General features: G+C 36.2%; 1 protein-coding gene across 5 annotated transcripts in view; it reads right to left on the bottom strand.

Moving 5' to 3' along the window:
- The window catches only part of map2k6 (mitogen-activated protein kinase kinase 6), a 23,648-nt gene that overhangs the window by 2,130 nt on the left and 5,124 nt on the right, over window positions 1-16,394 (bottom strand). For 2 of the 5 annotated variants that reach the window (XM_016480325.1, XM_016480324.1), the window contains exons 2-11: window positions 8,132-8,198; window positions 7,852-7,900; window positions 6,774-6,887; window positions 4,196-4,315; window positions 3,767-3,883; window positions 3,538-3,589; window positions 3,328-3,455; window positions 2,602-2,679; window positions 1,915-2,054; window positions 709-754 (exon numbers count right to left, since the gene is read on the bottom strand). In XM_016480325.1, coding sequence (XP_016335811.1) covers window positions 709-754; window positions 1,915-2,054; window positions 2,602-2,679; window positions 3,328-3,455; window positions 3,538-3,589; window positions 3,767-3,883; window positions 4,196-4,315; window positions 6,774-6,887; window positions 7,852-7,900; window positions 8,132-8,198 — 911 coding nt within the window. Of the gene's footprint in view, window positions 1-708; window positions 755-1,914; window positions 2,055-2,601; window positions 2,680-3,327; window positions 3,456-3,537; window positions 3,590-3,766; window positions 3,884-4,195; window positions 4,316-6,773; window positions 6,888-7,851; window positions 7,901-8,131; window positions 8,199-8,457; window positions 8,630-16,394 lie in introns of those variants that run through there. The other 3 variants (XM_016480326.1, XM_016480328.1, XM_016480323.1) reach the window with 2 other exon arrangements.

Below are 16,394 nucleotides of genomic sequence, written 5' to 3'. Positions count from 1 at the left end.
TTTGATAATCATTCTTAGATTGAGAAATATTATTACATTAGAGTGTACAGTGTACTGTAATGCAGTTATATATATATACATAAATATAAATATATATATATATATATATATATATGTGTGTGTGTGACCCTGGACCACAAAACCAGTCTTAAGTGTCAATTTTTCGAAATAGAGATTTATACATCACCTGAAAGCTAAATAAATAAGCTTCCCATTGATGTATGGTTTGTTAGAATAGGACAATATTTGGCCGAGATATGAGGGTGCAAAAAAATCAAAATACTGAGAAAATCGCCTTTAAAGCTGTCCAAATGAAGTTCTTAGCAATGCATATTACTAATCAAAAATGAAGTTTTTATATATTTACGGTGGGAAATTTACAAAATATCTTCATGAAACATGATCTTTACTTAATATCCTAATGATTTTTGGCATAAAAGAAAAATCTATAATTTTGACCCATACAATGTATTTTTGGCTATTGCTACAAATAAACCCCAGCAACTTAAGACTGGTTTTGTGCTCCAGGGTCACACACACATATTGTCAACTGCTGTCAACTACCAAACAGCATCAGATGGCTACTTCAAGGTCTTAAGTTAATACGGAGAAGATTCAAGTTTGCATCGAAAGCACAAGTCTGACACCTAAAGGCCAATCCAGGGAAGTGTTTGTTAAAAAAAAAAAAAGTTTCAGCATCAAACTCACCATTAGTTCTGCGTAAGTTGGCCGCTCTTTGGAATTCTTCCTTAAGCTGAAACACAACCAGAGAAAAGCAAAACACGTATGTTAGATACGCAATACCAATCAGCAGAACTGCAGCAGGAACACACAAAAACCACAATGCAGCAAACTGTGGCCTCTAGTACTTCCCCTCACGATGTGACAGAGAGGATGCAATCAGGGTTTCTACATCCTGTTCGCTTTCCTACTACACAATGCAGAGTCAAGGTACATATAGTGTGTGTGTGTGTGTGTGTGTCTCTACGCTACATTTAAATGAGTGTGTTTTCACTTTCACGAAACTATGTGGTGTCAGCATTGTTTCGGAAAATGCAATTCTACAGAATTCGAGTCATGATCATCCCACATACTCAAGTCACAAATCAAGCATCCTGTGTCAATTCATAGGCCTCATTTACATATGAATATCCATCTTGGGTGATGTAATCACAAGTGTGTATTACAGATCTAACAGAGTTCAGTGATTCAATCACTCAATGTAACCATATCGCATTTCTATTACAAACACTAAAGCATCCTGGAGAGAAAGGTACTGGCCAGTTTGGTGAGAATGTCAGGACAATGATTTACGCTACTGTTCAAATGTTTGGTGACGATAAGATTTTTTTAAATGTTTTTGAAAGAGACGACAAAAAAAACTGTAATGTTGTAAAATATTGTAATTTTTTTGTTTTGATTACAATTTAAAATAACTTTTCTATTTTAAAATGTAATTTATTCCTGTGATGGAAAAGCTGAATTTTCAACAGCCATTACTCCAGTATCACATGATCCTTCATAAATCATTTTAATATGCTGATTTATTGTTTAACAAAATATGTTTTCCTTAAATATTTTTGTAAAAAAAAAAATAAATAAAATAACAAAAGAGATACATTTTTTCCCAGGTTTGTTTATATAAAATCAATTTTACGGTCACTTTTGCTCACTTTAATGCCTCATGGATGAATAAAAGTATTAATTTCTTTTTTTTTAAATACCCCAAACTGAACAGTTTTTCATCCCCCCAAAAAGGGCCAGTTAATGATAATATTATGTGAAAAAATAGTTTTTTTTACACTTTTTGTTTTAAGTACTTTTTGTATTTGTGGTGCAGCCAGGGAAAGTTGGAAATCATTATTGTTGTGCTCTGATGTGCAAGTGTGCAACTGTGTGTAACAGCTCGCCCACCATTGTGACGTGAAGTCCACAAACTCGGGTGAGAAGCGGTCTGCAGGCAGCTGGGGTGACGGCTCTTCCACCACCTGCTTAAGCTGCTGAAATGGCGTTCCCCATGAGTCATAGGGAAACCGCAGAATGGCCAGCTCGATCTGACAAGATGAAAAACACACGTCACAACACAACCATCACAAACCATAACGTGCCATGCAACAGAGGAAGCAGCATTTATTTTGTAAAATGTAACAATCAGTAAGTAACAGAGAAAGACCCTTTTTATGTATAATTTATAAATCAAATCAATGTGAAGCACTTTTTACTATTTGCAAAGTGAAATTTAATCATCATTGAAGCTTGACAAGTGTCATTCATATAAATGTAAATGCATTTTGCATGTGTAAGATTATATAAAGTTGTTCTATTAAGTTGTTTTATATTGCACAAGGGGCCTTACTTTTTTTAATCAAATTTAAATCTTAACATATTAGTTATAACAACATTATGTGTTTAATTGTGAATAAATATTTAAAATCAACTGACAGCCCTGATATTCATACTTCAAGTTTTTATTAAGTATCTGGTAAGCATTAATAAACATGATATTGCATAATGTCATGAATAAAAAAAATTATAATGAATGAAGTGTTACAATTAAGCAACATTAAAGTGTTAAAAGTATCCAAGGTTGCTCAGACGTACCATTGTGATTCCTAAACTCCAGATATCAGACTTGACGTTGTAGCCTTTCTGATTGGTCTCTGGGTTGATTCTCTCAGGCTGTGAATGAGAAAGAAATATGACTGATTAAGATATAGTGAGCAAAAGAGGAAGTGTGGTTTGATAAGTAGTCTAGAGAGATAAGCAAGCCTGAGAAATAGTGCCATAAAATATATGTGAATTTTGCACTTACTACATTCTCCTCTTTATGACACAAGTCTCTCATTCAGATGTATAACGTTCACAGCTATATACAGAGCTACTCGAACACTGGCTCTGTGAGCTGAAGTCTGAGGTGTGTGGAGAACTCTCTAGAGCATGCACACTTTATTGATATCTCAATATGTGTTTTTGAATGGTTTTTGAACAGCTCATATAGAATTCATTACCGAGTACAGTACAAATCAAATCAAATAAAAACTGACATTTTAACTATCTTAAAATTATTTGGCAAATACTTATAATTAATAAAATAAAAAATACATACAATTTTAAATTACATTTCTTTTTTCTTTTCATTAGCCTGTATTACACACACACACACACACAACATATGCAAAATAAGAAAATTAATATTTAGATTCATTTAGAAATATATTGCATTAAATGTTCTTGTTAACTGACTATGATGATGTACATGGGAAAAAGAAAATCGGAACTTTCAACACTAGAAAATTAAATATACAACTCTTCTTTCTTCTTGCTTACCGCCATGTATGGCTTGCAGCCAGCATCCATTGTCTTCGCCACTGAATCCACGAGGTACCCACTGATGCCAAAATCACACATTTTCACCTGACCCTGCATGTTTATCAGGACATTAGAGGGTTTCACGTCTGGAGAAAGACAACAGAAAAAATCAGTTGATAGCGTCATTAAAAAGCAAATATACAATACTGTATTTGAGCCGCAGCTCACCTCTGTGTATCACTGACAGGTTGCTGTGGAGATGCTCCAATGCTTTCACGATCTGCAACGGGAATAGTAAACATCAGGCTCATTACAGATCTGCAGGAGCTCAGAGTTACACAGTGTTAAAATGATCGTAAATGCAATTAAAAAATAAACATTAAGCATTAAATCTGTATAAAAGACATCTCATGTCAGTTTTTTGATCAATATAGACAGAAAATCAGGTGGCACTTACAGAAACGGTGATCTTTCCCAGGATGTCCTCTGGGATGGTCATACCCTTTTCATGCACCTGTTTATAGAACTTGTCCAGAGAGGTGTCCATCAGCTCCATGCAGATCCACACGTCACCCTGACAACACAATGGGCCAATCAGGTTAGAGCTGGGATTTCAGACATAACAACAACCTGACATAAAAATGAGACAGCAGGAAATGACTAAACACATTCCCATTGTAGGACTTCCTGTGGAACTTTTCTTTCGGATCAACGTACAACAGTGGAGTTGAGACATTAGAAGGACACGTATTCAGATAACTGGGCTTGCTCAGCCTTTAGTCTGTGCAATTACCACTCTGTGCTCTAGTATTAAAACAGCTACAAATGCTATCAGGTAAAAGAGATGACTGCTCAGTGCATTTACTGCGTTCGGTGTTTACTGTACCTCTCTGAACAGGGCTCCATAGAAGGTAACAGTATAAAAGCAGTCGACTGTTCTCATTGAGATGTCCAGATCCATTAGCAGCCGTTTCTGCTCCTGTGTGTTTACTGTGGCCCGGATTCGCTGTAGAATAAAATGGGTCAGGGAAACGAGCAATAATATTGTAAATTATGAAAATGATAGTTTCAGTCCTGGATGCTGATAAACACAGCATTCAAAAAGTGCTGAAATACGTTACAGTTTTGTCTATTACTGTAATGTCACAGAATATACTTTCTAGGAGAAGGACACTTAATTCAACTTAAGTTGAACAATGTTTTAAGAAAAATAAAAAGGTAACAAAGTGTTTAACTTTTGGGTTCAGGGTATTTTTATAAATAAAAATTAATACTTTTATTCAGCAAGGACACATTTATTTGATCAAAACTGACAGCAAGAAACATTTAATGTAACAAAAGATTTAGATTTCAAATAAATGCTGTTTTAACTTTCTATTTATCAAAGAATCCTGAAAAAAGTATAAAAATATTAAGAAGCAGAACTGTTTTCAACATTAATAAGATGAAATGATTCTTGAGCACCAAATCAGCATATCAGAATGATTTCTGAAGGATCATGTGACGCTGAAAACTGGAGTAATGGCTGCTGAAAATTCAGCTCTGCTGCTATTCACAGGAATATATATCTATATTTTTAAATACATTATATAGAAAACAGTTATTTTAAATTGTAATAATATTTCACAATATTAATGTTTTACTCAATTTTTTTAATCGAATGAATGCCGCCACTATGAGCATAAGAGACTTCTTACAAAAACATTTTAAAATTCTTACGACCCCCAAACTTTTGAACAGTGGTTTATATCTTCTATGAATAGCTTAATAAATGTTTTAATGAAAATAAAAATATTAAGGGCAAAAATAACCAAAAAGGTTAACTTAAGGAAGATTAACTTAAATTGTTTAACTTATTTTTTTATGAAACATTTTATTCTGATTGAACAAAATATGACAAAAACTGAGAGTTATGATGGAATGGATAAGCCATTCAAAGCCGGTTCCAAGGTAGTTGTAAAATGTTAATAAACACACAAGCACACGTCTAACAGTACAATTTTATCTAAAAATAGGGCAAGTTACCGGGTTGCTTAGCAACTGTACACACCACTAGAACCATATTACTTGGCAGAAAATTACTTTATTTCAGCAATTAATGCTAACAAATTTAATTTACTTACCTTGTATTGTTACTAAAGTTTTATAAAAGCAACAAGTCACTTTAGGCTTACTGTTTTTTTTAAATACTTAAATACTGATTAGGCTTGCCGCGATAGACGGTGTTGACGGTGATACCGGTGTTAAGCCGCAACATCGGTTACGTCACTTGCCCACCGCGTCACCGACCCCCACCGTCGTTTTGATTTTTTTATAGTAATAAAAATCATTTAGTTCAGTAAAAGAACAGACACTACAATTAAAAACTGAACGCGGCTGCTCAATGCAGCGTGCCGAACGACAGTTGCATCACAGATCAGATTTCATTTCTCCAGTGAGGAGAGTGAGTCAAGCTGACTAACAAGAAGAGTGGGGTGAGACAGACAAGACGATCGCGGATGATTCAGTTTCGAAACGAAATGCAAAAATGCCTGTTTGGCAATATTTTGGGAGGGAACGCCCCCGCCCCCGTGGTGATACCGGTGTTGTCACACGTCGATTAACCGGTGGGAAAATTTCCTCACCGTCACAACCCTAACCGTGCGTTCACACCACCGCCGTCGAGAGAGTCAAAGTGGCCGGAAGTCATTCATTTTCAATGTGAGCCGGTGTCGAGCAGCGGCGAGGCGCGACTTGGACGTTGAGGGCATCGAGGAGAGTTGAAATCAGGTTCATTAATAGGAATTTCCAGTTCACTTTTTTGATTCAGCTTTCTAATATGTGGAGTTTGACCGGAAAATTGAATAGGATTCCAGAGAACGCAGTCCTGTAAACTTTGGTTCCGACCACATTAGTTCCCAAACAAAATGGAGAGGTTGATTATTGCTATAAATAAATTTTCCTGATTATACTTACATTAAGTAATGTTTATACCTGATTATACTTACTTAAGTAACATTTTCAATTCAGGACTTTTACTTGTATCAGAGTACTTTTACAGTGTGGTATTAGTGCTTTATACATTATGAGGTAAAGGATCTTAATACTTCGTCAACAACAATATTTAATGAGGTTAACTTAACGTTACCCTCCTTGTGGTCAGTCTGCACAAGATCAATACGTGTGTTTGCGACCCCTTTAAATACAAGATAAGCATTCGATCTACGTCAGAGCGTCCACAAATCTTTCTACAGCGTTGTTGTCAGGGCGGCCAGAGCGATTTTTGATGCTCTCGACGCCGGCGGTGTGAACGCACAGTAATACTGATGTGCACTACAAATATAATTTTTAAGAAATACTAGGAAAATGCTACAAGCAGGACAACTAATTGTCTGAAGTTTAATAAATTTTGAGTTGAGACATTTAATTACAGCAATATTCCCAACACGTATGAGTCTGGCTAGCATAGGCCTGTTTGAACTCACCTTTACTGCCATTATTACACCACTTGGGACGTGTCTCATCTTGTCCACCACTCCATACGCCCCTCGCCCCAACTCGCCAATCTGCTCCAAATCATCTGCCTTCACCACAAAGTTCTGTTCACAACAAAAACACAAGTTAAAGGTATCATATGAACTTCATGAATGGTGAAACTGATGCACATACAATAGAAACAAAGAGGGAGACAAAATGAAGCCTGCATTCCAAACAGACAGTCTGAAGGACATCTAAAAAGAAAAAAAAAATGCACAAATGACCATGAGCTGATTGCTTCCTATGAGGTATGAAGAATGGAAGCACGCTATTCCTGATAACATTTTCCTATCCCTGTTTCAGCTCGCTATCACTAGCAATCACAACAAACGCTTTAAACCTTGAGGCAACAAACCAAGCTCCTCAGAAATTCTTCACAAAAGCTCATACGTGCCAACCTGACTTTATCAAAAAGAAGTTACTTACTCATCGGGGTTGGTTGTAAGACAAAAAGCCTTAATTTTTTCCAATGGAAAATTCCATTTATTTGATGAGTTTAAAATAAATATTTTTACAGCCCGAGAGGCAGTAAAGTACATTCCAGGCTGCCTACAATCAGACGTATTCAAAAGGGCTGTAATGTGCACTGGGCCATTCTTTACAACCCGCCGGGCTTTCACCAAGCCAAGCTTTCGTATCAAGCCCGGGACGGGAGTTACATCACCATAAAAAGCAAAGTAAAATATGACATTTGAAAAGATATATCTATGACCTTAGAACGAGAAAGCAAATTACAACGATGCTTTGCATAAAGGTGACCCAAGGAGAGTTCCTCTCATAGTGATTTATAATACAGATGTGGAAGAGATGCAGGCGAAGTGAAACCCTGCAGCATGAAATATTTCCCATAGAGGCTAGATTTTGTTATTGTTGTTTTTTGCCATGAACAGATTGATGCAGATTTATTTGTAATAAAACAAAAATGAAAAGTGAAAAAACAGAAGACAGGAGACAAATAGGGTGAAAAAGTATAAATATATAAAGATGAAGATCCTTCTTAATTAAAGAAAGGACGATGAAACGCACCTTATCTCCAATAGTAACGCAGGCTTTGGAGTCCAGGTCTCTCGGGGGTCTGTGCAACAAAAAGAAATCCCATTGAGTGTTGTTGTCCGACACGGTATATGAATCACTAACTAAAGCCAGCCTTAATTAGAAAATCTATTCTACTTACACACTCAGACTGAACCTCAGAAACACAGTTTTTAGCAGCGTTTATGAATATAAATGTGCTTGTGGTAACATTGAGAAAAGCTTAATTATCTTAAAACTTAATCAATGCACTGAAATCTGCATAAAATCTTACGTAGGAGCAGGTTGGGGTTTCTCAAACGCCTCTTTTGGAAGCTTGAGTGGTGGCTTCTTTTTACCTGCTGAGAGAAGAAAAAAGAAAAAAATCATCATTATTATGCCCAAGTTAGTCAAGACCTTCTGCATTTGTTAGTAAAAAGATCATTTTAAGAGAGAGAAAAAAAAATGTCTTTCAACAAAAGCTTAATGTGAAATAAAAAAACTCAAAAGGCCTGTCTAAACAAAAGAGGCATTCTGAAAACGTCCTGAGGGATATAGAGCCCTTTCCTTTATTTGTGCTCCCCATGGAATTCCGAGATTCCCTATCGGATGAGCACTTACGGTCAGACAGCGCAAGCAGCTCCAGATCCTGGCTGAGTAAATGCGATAGAGCGAGAGAGTGCGAGGAGAGAGAGTGCAAGTGTGAAAGAGGGAGGCGAGATGGCAAGGCCAGGTGCATTCTCTCCATCTGGAGCAGATCGGTGGCGCTACCGCCACGGGCGTGACCCGTCATCATGAGTGACACCAGAGTGGGGCAATCCACATACCTGATGGCACATAAACAGCCCACACCCACCTGACTGACTCATTCCAGTCTGCTAAATGCAAATAATAGATATAACGTGTGCTGAATAAAGTTACTTCAATACATATCAATAGTTGTGTTTGGATAAGGATTTTCGAATGCTGTACTTCTATAACAGCAAGTGCTAAAAAGAAAAATTAAACAATCAGTCTCTGTGTAGCATCAGCAGCTCTCAATCTAGTACCTAAATGCTGTCTGACTCATAGGGTGTCTGCTTTTTGTCTGCACATAGCCTGAAAAGGTTCAAACTTCATAAATTCATAAAAAATATATATTTCTAATTAGCTATCTGAATTCTTAAAACAATGTTTAATTTAATTTATTTTAATTTAAAATGAATCGATAAAGGCTGCCATTGTACCTGCCATTGTTTTAATTTTTGGAATATTTCGATTAATATTTAGCTTTTCAAATAAAGTTGAATTTATTTAGTTTAGAAAGTTTGCTGTTGTTTTAAAAAATTTGTACTGAGAAATTTCCCTGATATTTCTCTTTTTTTTTTTTTTACATTTACGGAAATGTTGGTGTTGTGACAACCTTGTTACAGAATTGTGAATAAGTATTAAAGAAGAAATGTGCCATAACGTACAGAAAACAATAAAAGTTAATTACATTTAAAAAATGACCAAATAAAATGTAAATTGAATTAAACAAACAAACAAACAAATAAATAAATAAATAAACAAACAAACAAACAAATAAATAAATGGTTGAGACCAACTTGATGTGTCTGGCTGCTCAAGCAAACAGAATAATGTTCTGTTTTTAACAAATATTCAGTGGCTGCACAGATCACTACCCGAGAAACCAACCCAGCAAAAGGTGTGGCTTCAGAAAAGTCCTGACCACACCATGAGCCCACAGACAGGAAACAAATTCAGAGACACTTCCCATATTGTCACAATTCTACATAAAATACGAGCAGCTATTTTCCACTGCAGCGTGAGAAGGGAGTTGTGAATTGTCGACCTTCACCCACAGTCCTGTTGTATGTCCGTTACACTATTGTTACCGGCAAAAAAGTTGTTCTGAACCTCTCCCACCTGCCTTTACATGCACAACAATAGCAACAGAAAGCTGACACTCAAAAAAACTCACCAAGGACTCCAATCCCTTTTAAAGTGAAGGTACAAAACCACAAAATGGTTGCACGCCTCCTGCAGAAAGTACATCACCGATAACGACTGCCAAAATAACTATGCCCCAACTGGAAATCACTCCCTAGCAACCGACTCAAGCAATGTTCCATGTTGAAAGCCCTAATCCTTAAAAATCAGACATGCTGACACATTACAGGCCGAAACCCGATAGCTTTCTTCAGGCTGATCACATCAGCGATGAAGGGAAAAGGCTGATCTCAGTTACTAGACCTCCGTGTGACTTTGCTAACTTACCGAAAACTGTTGCATAAGCAGTAAAAACAGCCACTTCAGGTACTCCAAATATAACAAGTGCCCTTCCATGCTCCCAGTGAAAAGTTCCCAGTGTTAGTATTAACTACTGCAATTATAGCTATAAAGTGACCAGAAGTCATTTGTTTTTATCAAGAGTTGGCAATTAACGAAGCAGCATGAGTGAACGTTGGCGATGTGACAAAGTTGAGCCGAGTAAAATGGCAAACAGTCCAAGACTACAGCGAATCCACAGCCTACAGCAATTTAAATGTCAACGTACAGACAAAACGTAAAGGGAGATGCAGAGGCGGCTCTATCTGCTGGAACATGTTCTGGCGTGTTGTACACACTGGAGAAGCTCTTTCATCCATGCTGAAGCCACCATGAAAATTACCAGCCGCATCTAGAAGAACTAAACGCATGCATGCAGATAAACACATATTGCATTTATTTTGGTCACATAAACGAACTCTGTTTATTTCAGTCAATGAAAAGCTTTATTTCAAATGATGAAAACAAACTATGTTTAATAGATTTAGTTTCCTTTAACAAAATGCATTTTTACGTACATTTTTCAAGCTAGTCCAAACCCAAGGCTGACCTAAAAACCACAGTTCCCATAGGGCGTGTTGTACACACTGGAGAAGCTCTTTCATCCATGCTGAAGCCACCATGAAAATTACCAGCCGCATCTAGAAGAACTAAACGCATGCATGCAGATAAACACATATTGCATTTATTTTGGTCACATAAACGAACTCTGTTTGTAAATAAATTCTGCTCTTGAAGTGGTTGGCAATTATTGCTTGCATAACAGAGATAAATAAGGTTTCCTATTCAACAGAACCACTGTACAAAGTGTACAACTGAAAGACTATGTGAAGTTCAAACTAGGGCTGGGCAACATATTGACTACAGTCACAATATATTTGCAATGATTTTGCTAGCAATATTAAATTAAGTGAGCAAATTACAACAATGCTATTGTGCATTAGCATTGCTTTGTGCAGCAAAAATGCAAAAAAATAAACTGAACGGACTGAAAACTACAACAGAATGTAACATTACTCAAAAAAAAAAAAAAGATAACTATCAAAGTTTGTCTACATTCCTATGCATTTGTTTAAAAACAGTACAGATAAATCTTGATTATTTATAACAATACTTATTTTACTTGCACTAAACCTTTTGAATGCAACAATGATAGCAAATTACTTTGCACAATGAATTTGCTGAACAAAAAATGTTTTTGCATTTACTAGTAAATGCACATAGATGTATCAAATTTATATTATAGCCTGTAGTATTAGTTATGGTACAGTATTTATTATAGTATTACAGTATTAATATTTGAATTAACTTGTTCATATTTGCAGTTTTAGTGCAATTTTAGTTACACACAGGACCGAAAGCACACGATATCAGTACATGTGAAAGTGCTTGCCTAGGGAGAACAAGATAGTGAGAAAAGGGCAAAAAAGATCAATAGATTATATAATCATGCAGTATTGGCAGGAAACAAAGGTATTGTTCCAAGTACAGAAAGTAATTGTCAACTTCATAACACAAATTTTGCACACCTAGTTTTGCAACTAGGTATTATTTTTATATCATTTGAATAAGACTACTAATGTTGACTTAACATTATGCTGAAGGGAAGAGCAAGCACACAGACCAATTCTCATTTTTGCTGAACTCAGCCTTCTAACGTAATGAAAAGCACAGTGTCCAGGTATGTCAGACATGCTTGCAAAATCATGTTTGAATTAATCAAATGCCTAATTCATTACTTCATTTGCACCAGAGAGTGTTTGGCACAGAACAGTCATTGCTAATGTCTGGCAGATCCTTTAGCGTCTGGCCTCAGATGACCGTTAGCAATGCGAATCAGGCACAATTGCTGTCGTGATTCGCGCTATGGTGAACTTTACTGACCCCTGAGACCCCCTAGCTGCAGCTTGTTTGACTTGTGGTCGTCTGCCCAGGACCGTGTTTGCCGTCCACAAAACCCAAGTCAACCAGCTCTAGTCCTTCACTATCCCACTCGCACACAGAATTCCAACAATCCCAAGAGTTTTTCAATGGAATTTCAGGGACCCGGAGGAGGGCCGCTGAATTAGAAAGAGAGAGAGAGATGAAAATAACTTCTCTTGGGCTGATGGTTGTTTGACCCCTCTGACTGCACTGGCTGTTTGTAAGACAATCTATACTTCCAAAGATGGCAGATCCTTTGGGTTACAGCAGCTGGGGACACTGCTTTAGAACGAATGTCGTCACTGCTTCTCACTGTGCATCCTCTACTGCTTTCCACTTACAGAGACAGTCCAGGAATGACATGTCATCCTCAGAGACAGATAAAGGCCAGTGGCTGAAATGTGCTTGGTTAAAGGTTGCAAAAAAAAAATAATAATAATTTTATTATACATACATTGCCATTAAAAAGTTCGGAGGCAGTAAGGATTTCTAGAAATTAATATAATTAATAACATAACATAATAAATTCTGAAGCGACAAAAAAGTCATTTGTGTTACAAAAAATTATTTAAAACAAATACTGTTCTTTTGAACTTTCTATTCATCAAGAAATCCTGAAATAAAAATGTTCACGGTTTCCACAAATATATTAAGTAGCAACTACTTTCAACTTCAATAATAAGATGTGTTTAGCATATTTATCATATGATTACTGAAGGATCACGTGACACTGAAGATTGCCATCACAAGAATAAATTACATTTTAAAATATATTAAAATAGAAAAATAATTTAAAACTATAATTTCACAATATTATTTTTTTTACTGTAATTCTGATCAATTAAAAGCAGCTTTGATGAGCTTAAGAGACCTCTTTTAAACCATGAGCGGTAGCGAGTATATAAAGGCCTTTAATAATACATTTAAAAAACAGAGCTGAAACAAAAAAATTTAAAAAAAGAATATCAACAAAAAAATAAAAAATTTAATTTTTTATAATGTGTGCATTACTAAAAACCTCAACAAAAAAAAAACTATTTTTGTATAAACACATTTCTATGTAAAATATGCATTGGAATGGCAGGGACCACAGAGGGAGCTGGAGCAGAAAGTGCACAAACTAAATTGGGAGTGCTTCATACTAAACGCTTTAAGGTAGATCATACAGCTTTGTGTGGCTTGCCATGTGAGCTCTGACCGACTGCTTGTTGAGAGATGTTTTACACAGTGTATAAATTCATACTGATATATTGCTGTAACTGTAGATGTTATAAATTCTAATTTAAGCAGTTAATTCTATTTAACAAAACAGTGTGTGCTACAAAGCATTACATTTGTACAATACTGCACACGTGTCTGACTGAAAGGGTGCATAAGCGTCAACCAGATGGATGCAGTTTTGTAAAGGAGACCAGCCCAAAACAGCAACACTGGTTCAATAAACTAACCTGTTTGAAAAAAAAACAGTTATTTTTGCAAGTGCATTTGGTGATGTTAGTGGCACATACATTTACCTTTAACTGCAATCTAATAATTTTTGCATGCATATATTGCATGTCACCATTTTAGATGCATGCAGCTTAGGATAAGAAACAAGCCCAACAGAGCAACACTGGCTCAATAAACCAACCTGTTTGAAAACAGTTATTTTTGCAAGTGCATTTGTTGATGTTTTGTGTGCACGTTTTTGCATGCACATATTGCATGCCATCATTTTAGATGGATGAAGCTTGGGATAGGAGACCAACCCCAAAAAGCAACATTACCTCAATAAACCAACCAGTTTTAAAACTGTTATATTTGCAAGTACATGTGGTGATTTTAGTGGCACATAAATGTACCTTTAACTGCAATCTAACAGTTTTTGCATGCATATACTACATGCTCTCATTTTAGATGGATTTAGCTTGCGATAGGGAGCAGCTACATTTGGTGAAGTGAGTGTCACATAAATCTACTTTTAATTATAATCTAATAATTTTGCACGCATATTCTGACAGCAAACAACAGTTAAACTCTGGAATGAAATGAGCCATGATGTTTTTTGATGATATTCTCCTCCAAGCATGGGAGGATACCAGGAGGCGTCCCAATTCCACGATGCATGATCCGGTTGGCAGAATTAGAGCAAGGCAAAGTGCTACCAGAGGGTGGAGTCCTCAACCTGTTGCTGTTCACACTTAATCTCTGCCCTGACATCTTCCATGAAACACTGCCGATGTCACACTAAGTGGTTTGTATGAGATGCAAAATCTTTTATTCTGCACTTAGCATAATTGGTTGTGACGTACGCCATTTTGAAAACCAAACAGAAATGTTAACATAAACACGGGCATCAGAAACCATCACGACAACTATATAAAGTGTTCATCTCACCATTTTTAAAGATACCACCTTTTTAAATTCAATACGCAAGCTGCAGCCTTCTGCTAATCATTCCACAATATAAGAATAGCATATTGAATGTTACAAGCTTCATTACAAAATCTGTAAGGCTTTAATGAAACCATAAATTTCATAATAGTCCATTTGAACAGAGACCAGCAAAAGAAGAAGAATTTTGCACCGCAGAATGAATTTGTCTTGTCATTTGCAGAAAGAGGTTATTTCCTGCATGTGAGAGGGTTTTCACAACTGTGCATGTGGGGCCAAGTAAGGGCTGCCTTAATATCAAACACATTTTGGCTTCATTGGATGACAACAGAAAACTGTTTACTGCCCCCTGCAGAGAAGGGGCCTCCCTTGGGTGCTGTAAATACAAAATATTTTTAAAATAAGGTTACATGACGCAATCACTGTCTACAATAGCATAACCACTAGGACCTTCATTGGTGCAGGACTGTGGGTATTGTACACAATGTAACCTTTCATGGTGCAAGAAAGTTCTGTACACACTCTCTAGAACAGGGCACTCCAACCCTGCTCCTGGAGAGCTACCGTCCTGCAGATTTCAGCTCCAACCCCAATCAAACACACCTGAACCAGCTAATCGAGGTGTTCAGGGCTACTTGTCAATTACATGCAGGTGTATTAGAGCAGGGTTGGAACTGAAGTTTGCAAGAAGGTAGCTCTGCAGGAGCAGGGTTGGAGATCCCTGTTCTAGAACATCTAAAAATAAATTTCATTACAAAAAAAAAAAAATAATAATAATAATAATAATCAAATAATTATTTTGTCTGCACAACTAATTCCACAATTACAAACAGGAATCACTTTTTTTTATAACATACACACTTCCGTTCAAATGTTTTGGGGTCTGTAAGATTTTATATTTTTGAAAAATCTTTATGCTTACCAAGGCTGCAATTATTTGATCAAAATCAATCATTTGATCATAGAGTAAAAACAGTAATATTGTAAAATATTACTATTTCAAATAACCATTTTCTATTTCAATATACTTCAAAATGTAATTTATTCCTGTGTTGGCAAAGCTGAATTTTCAGGAGCCATTACTCCAGTCTTCAGTGTCACATGATCCTTCAGAAATCATTATATAATGTTTATTTGATGCTTAAACATTTCTTATTATCAATGTTGAAAACAGTTGTGCTACTCAATATTTTTGTGGAAACAACACAATTTTTGAGGTTTCGGTAATGAATAGAAAGCTCAAAAGCATTTATTTGAAATCTTTTGAAATGATAAATTATAAATGTCTTTCATGCCAAATTTGATCAATTTAAAGCACCCTTGCTAAATAAAAGTATTATTTTCTTTTTAAAAAAAAAATTGAACGGAAGTGTATTCTTACATATTATTTTAAGTGACGGTATAATAATTTACAAGAATCTGATTTTTAACCGCATCACATCTTCCTGGGAAAAAAAAAAAAGAAGACTGCAAAGGATGACAATAATGTGTAAGTTGTTTCATCAAGAAATACATCATTTGGGTAAAAATTTTGGATTGCTTTTAAAAAACTAACTACTATTCACCCCAATACGAGGCATCTGAGGAGGTAATCTCCGCCCTTTTTAGACATTTCACACCCTGATTGCAATAAGCTAAAGGCAGTCCTTTCTTGGAAAGCAATACTGTTAGTAATGCTATGGTAAGAGACACCCTGGCGGCCTTCAACAGAAAACCCTAAAAGTAGTCAATTATTCAGAAGTCTGCAATAAGATGGATCAATGTCAGAATGCAGTTCCTACGACCCAGCATAGCTCACGGCCCACAGGAAAGAGAGAGAGAGTGAGAGAGAGAGAGAGCGAGCGAGAGAATGAAAGACAGAAAAAATTAAAAACAAAGACAGACAGAGAGGGGCCTCTAGACAGGGCCTCCCAGAGAGCCAATAGAGTCATCATACTGGTCACTCCCAAGCA

This window comes from Sinocyclocheilus anshuiensis, unplaced genomic scaffold, assembly GCF_001515605.1.
Source record: "Sinocyclocheilus anshuiensis isolate Anshui unplaced genomic scaffold, SAMN03320099.WGS_v1.1 scaffold553, whole genome shotgun sequence".
Taxonomy (NCBI): domain Eukaryota; kingdom Metazoa; phylum Chordata; class Actinopteri; order Cypriniformes; family Cyprinidae; genus Sinocyclocheilus; species Sinocyclocheilus anshuiensis.
Note: the sequence above shows the minus strand (reverse complement) of the source record. Positions and strands in the feature narration are given on the sequence as shown.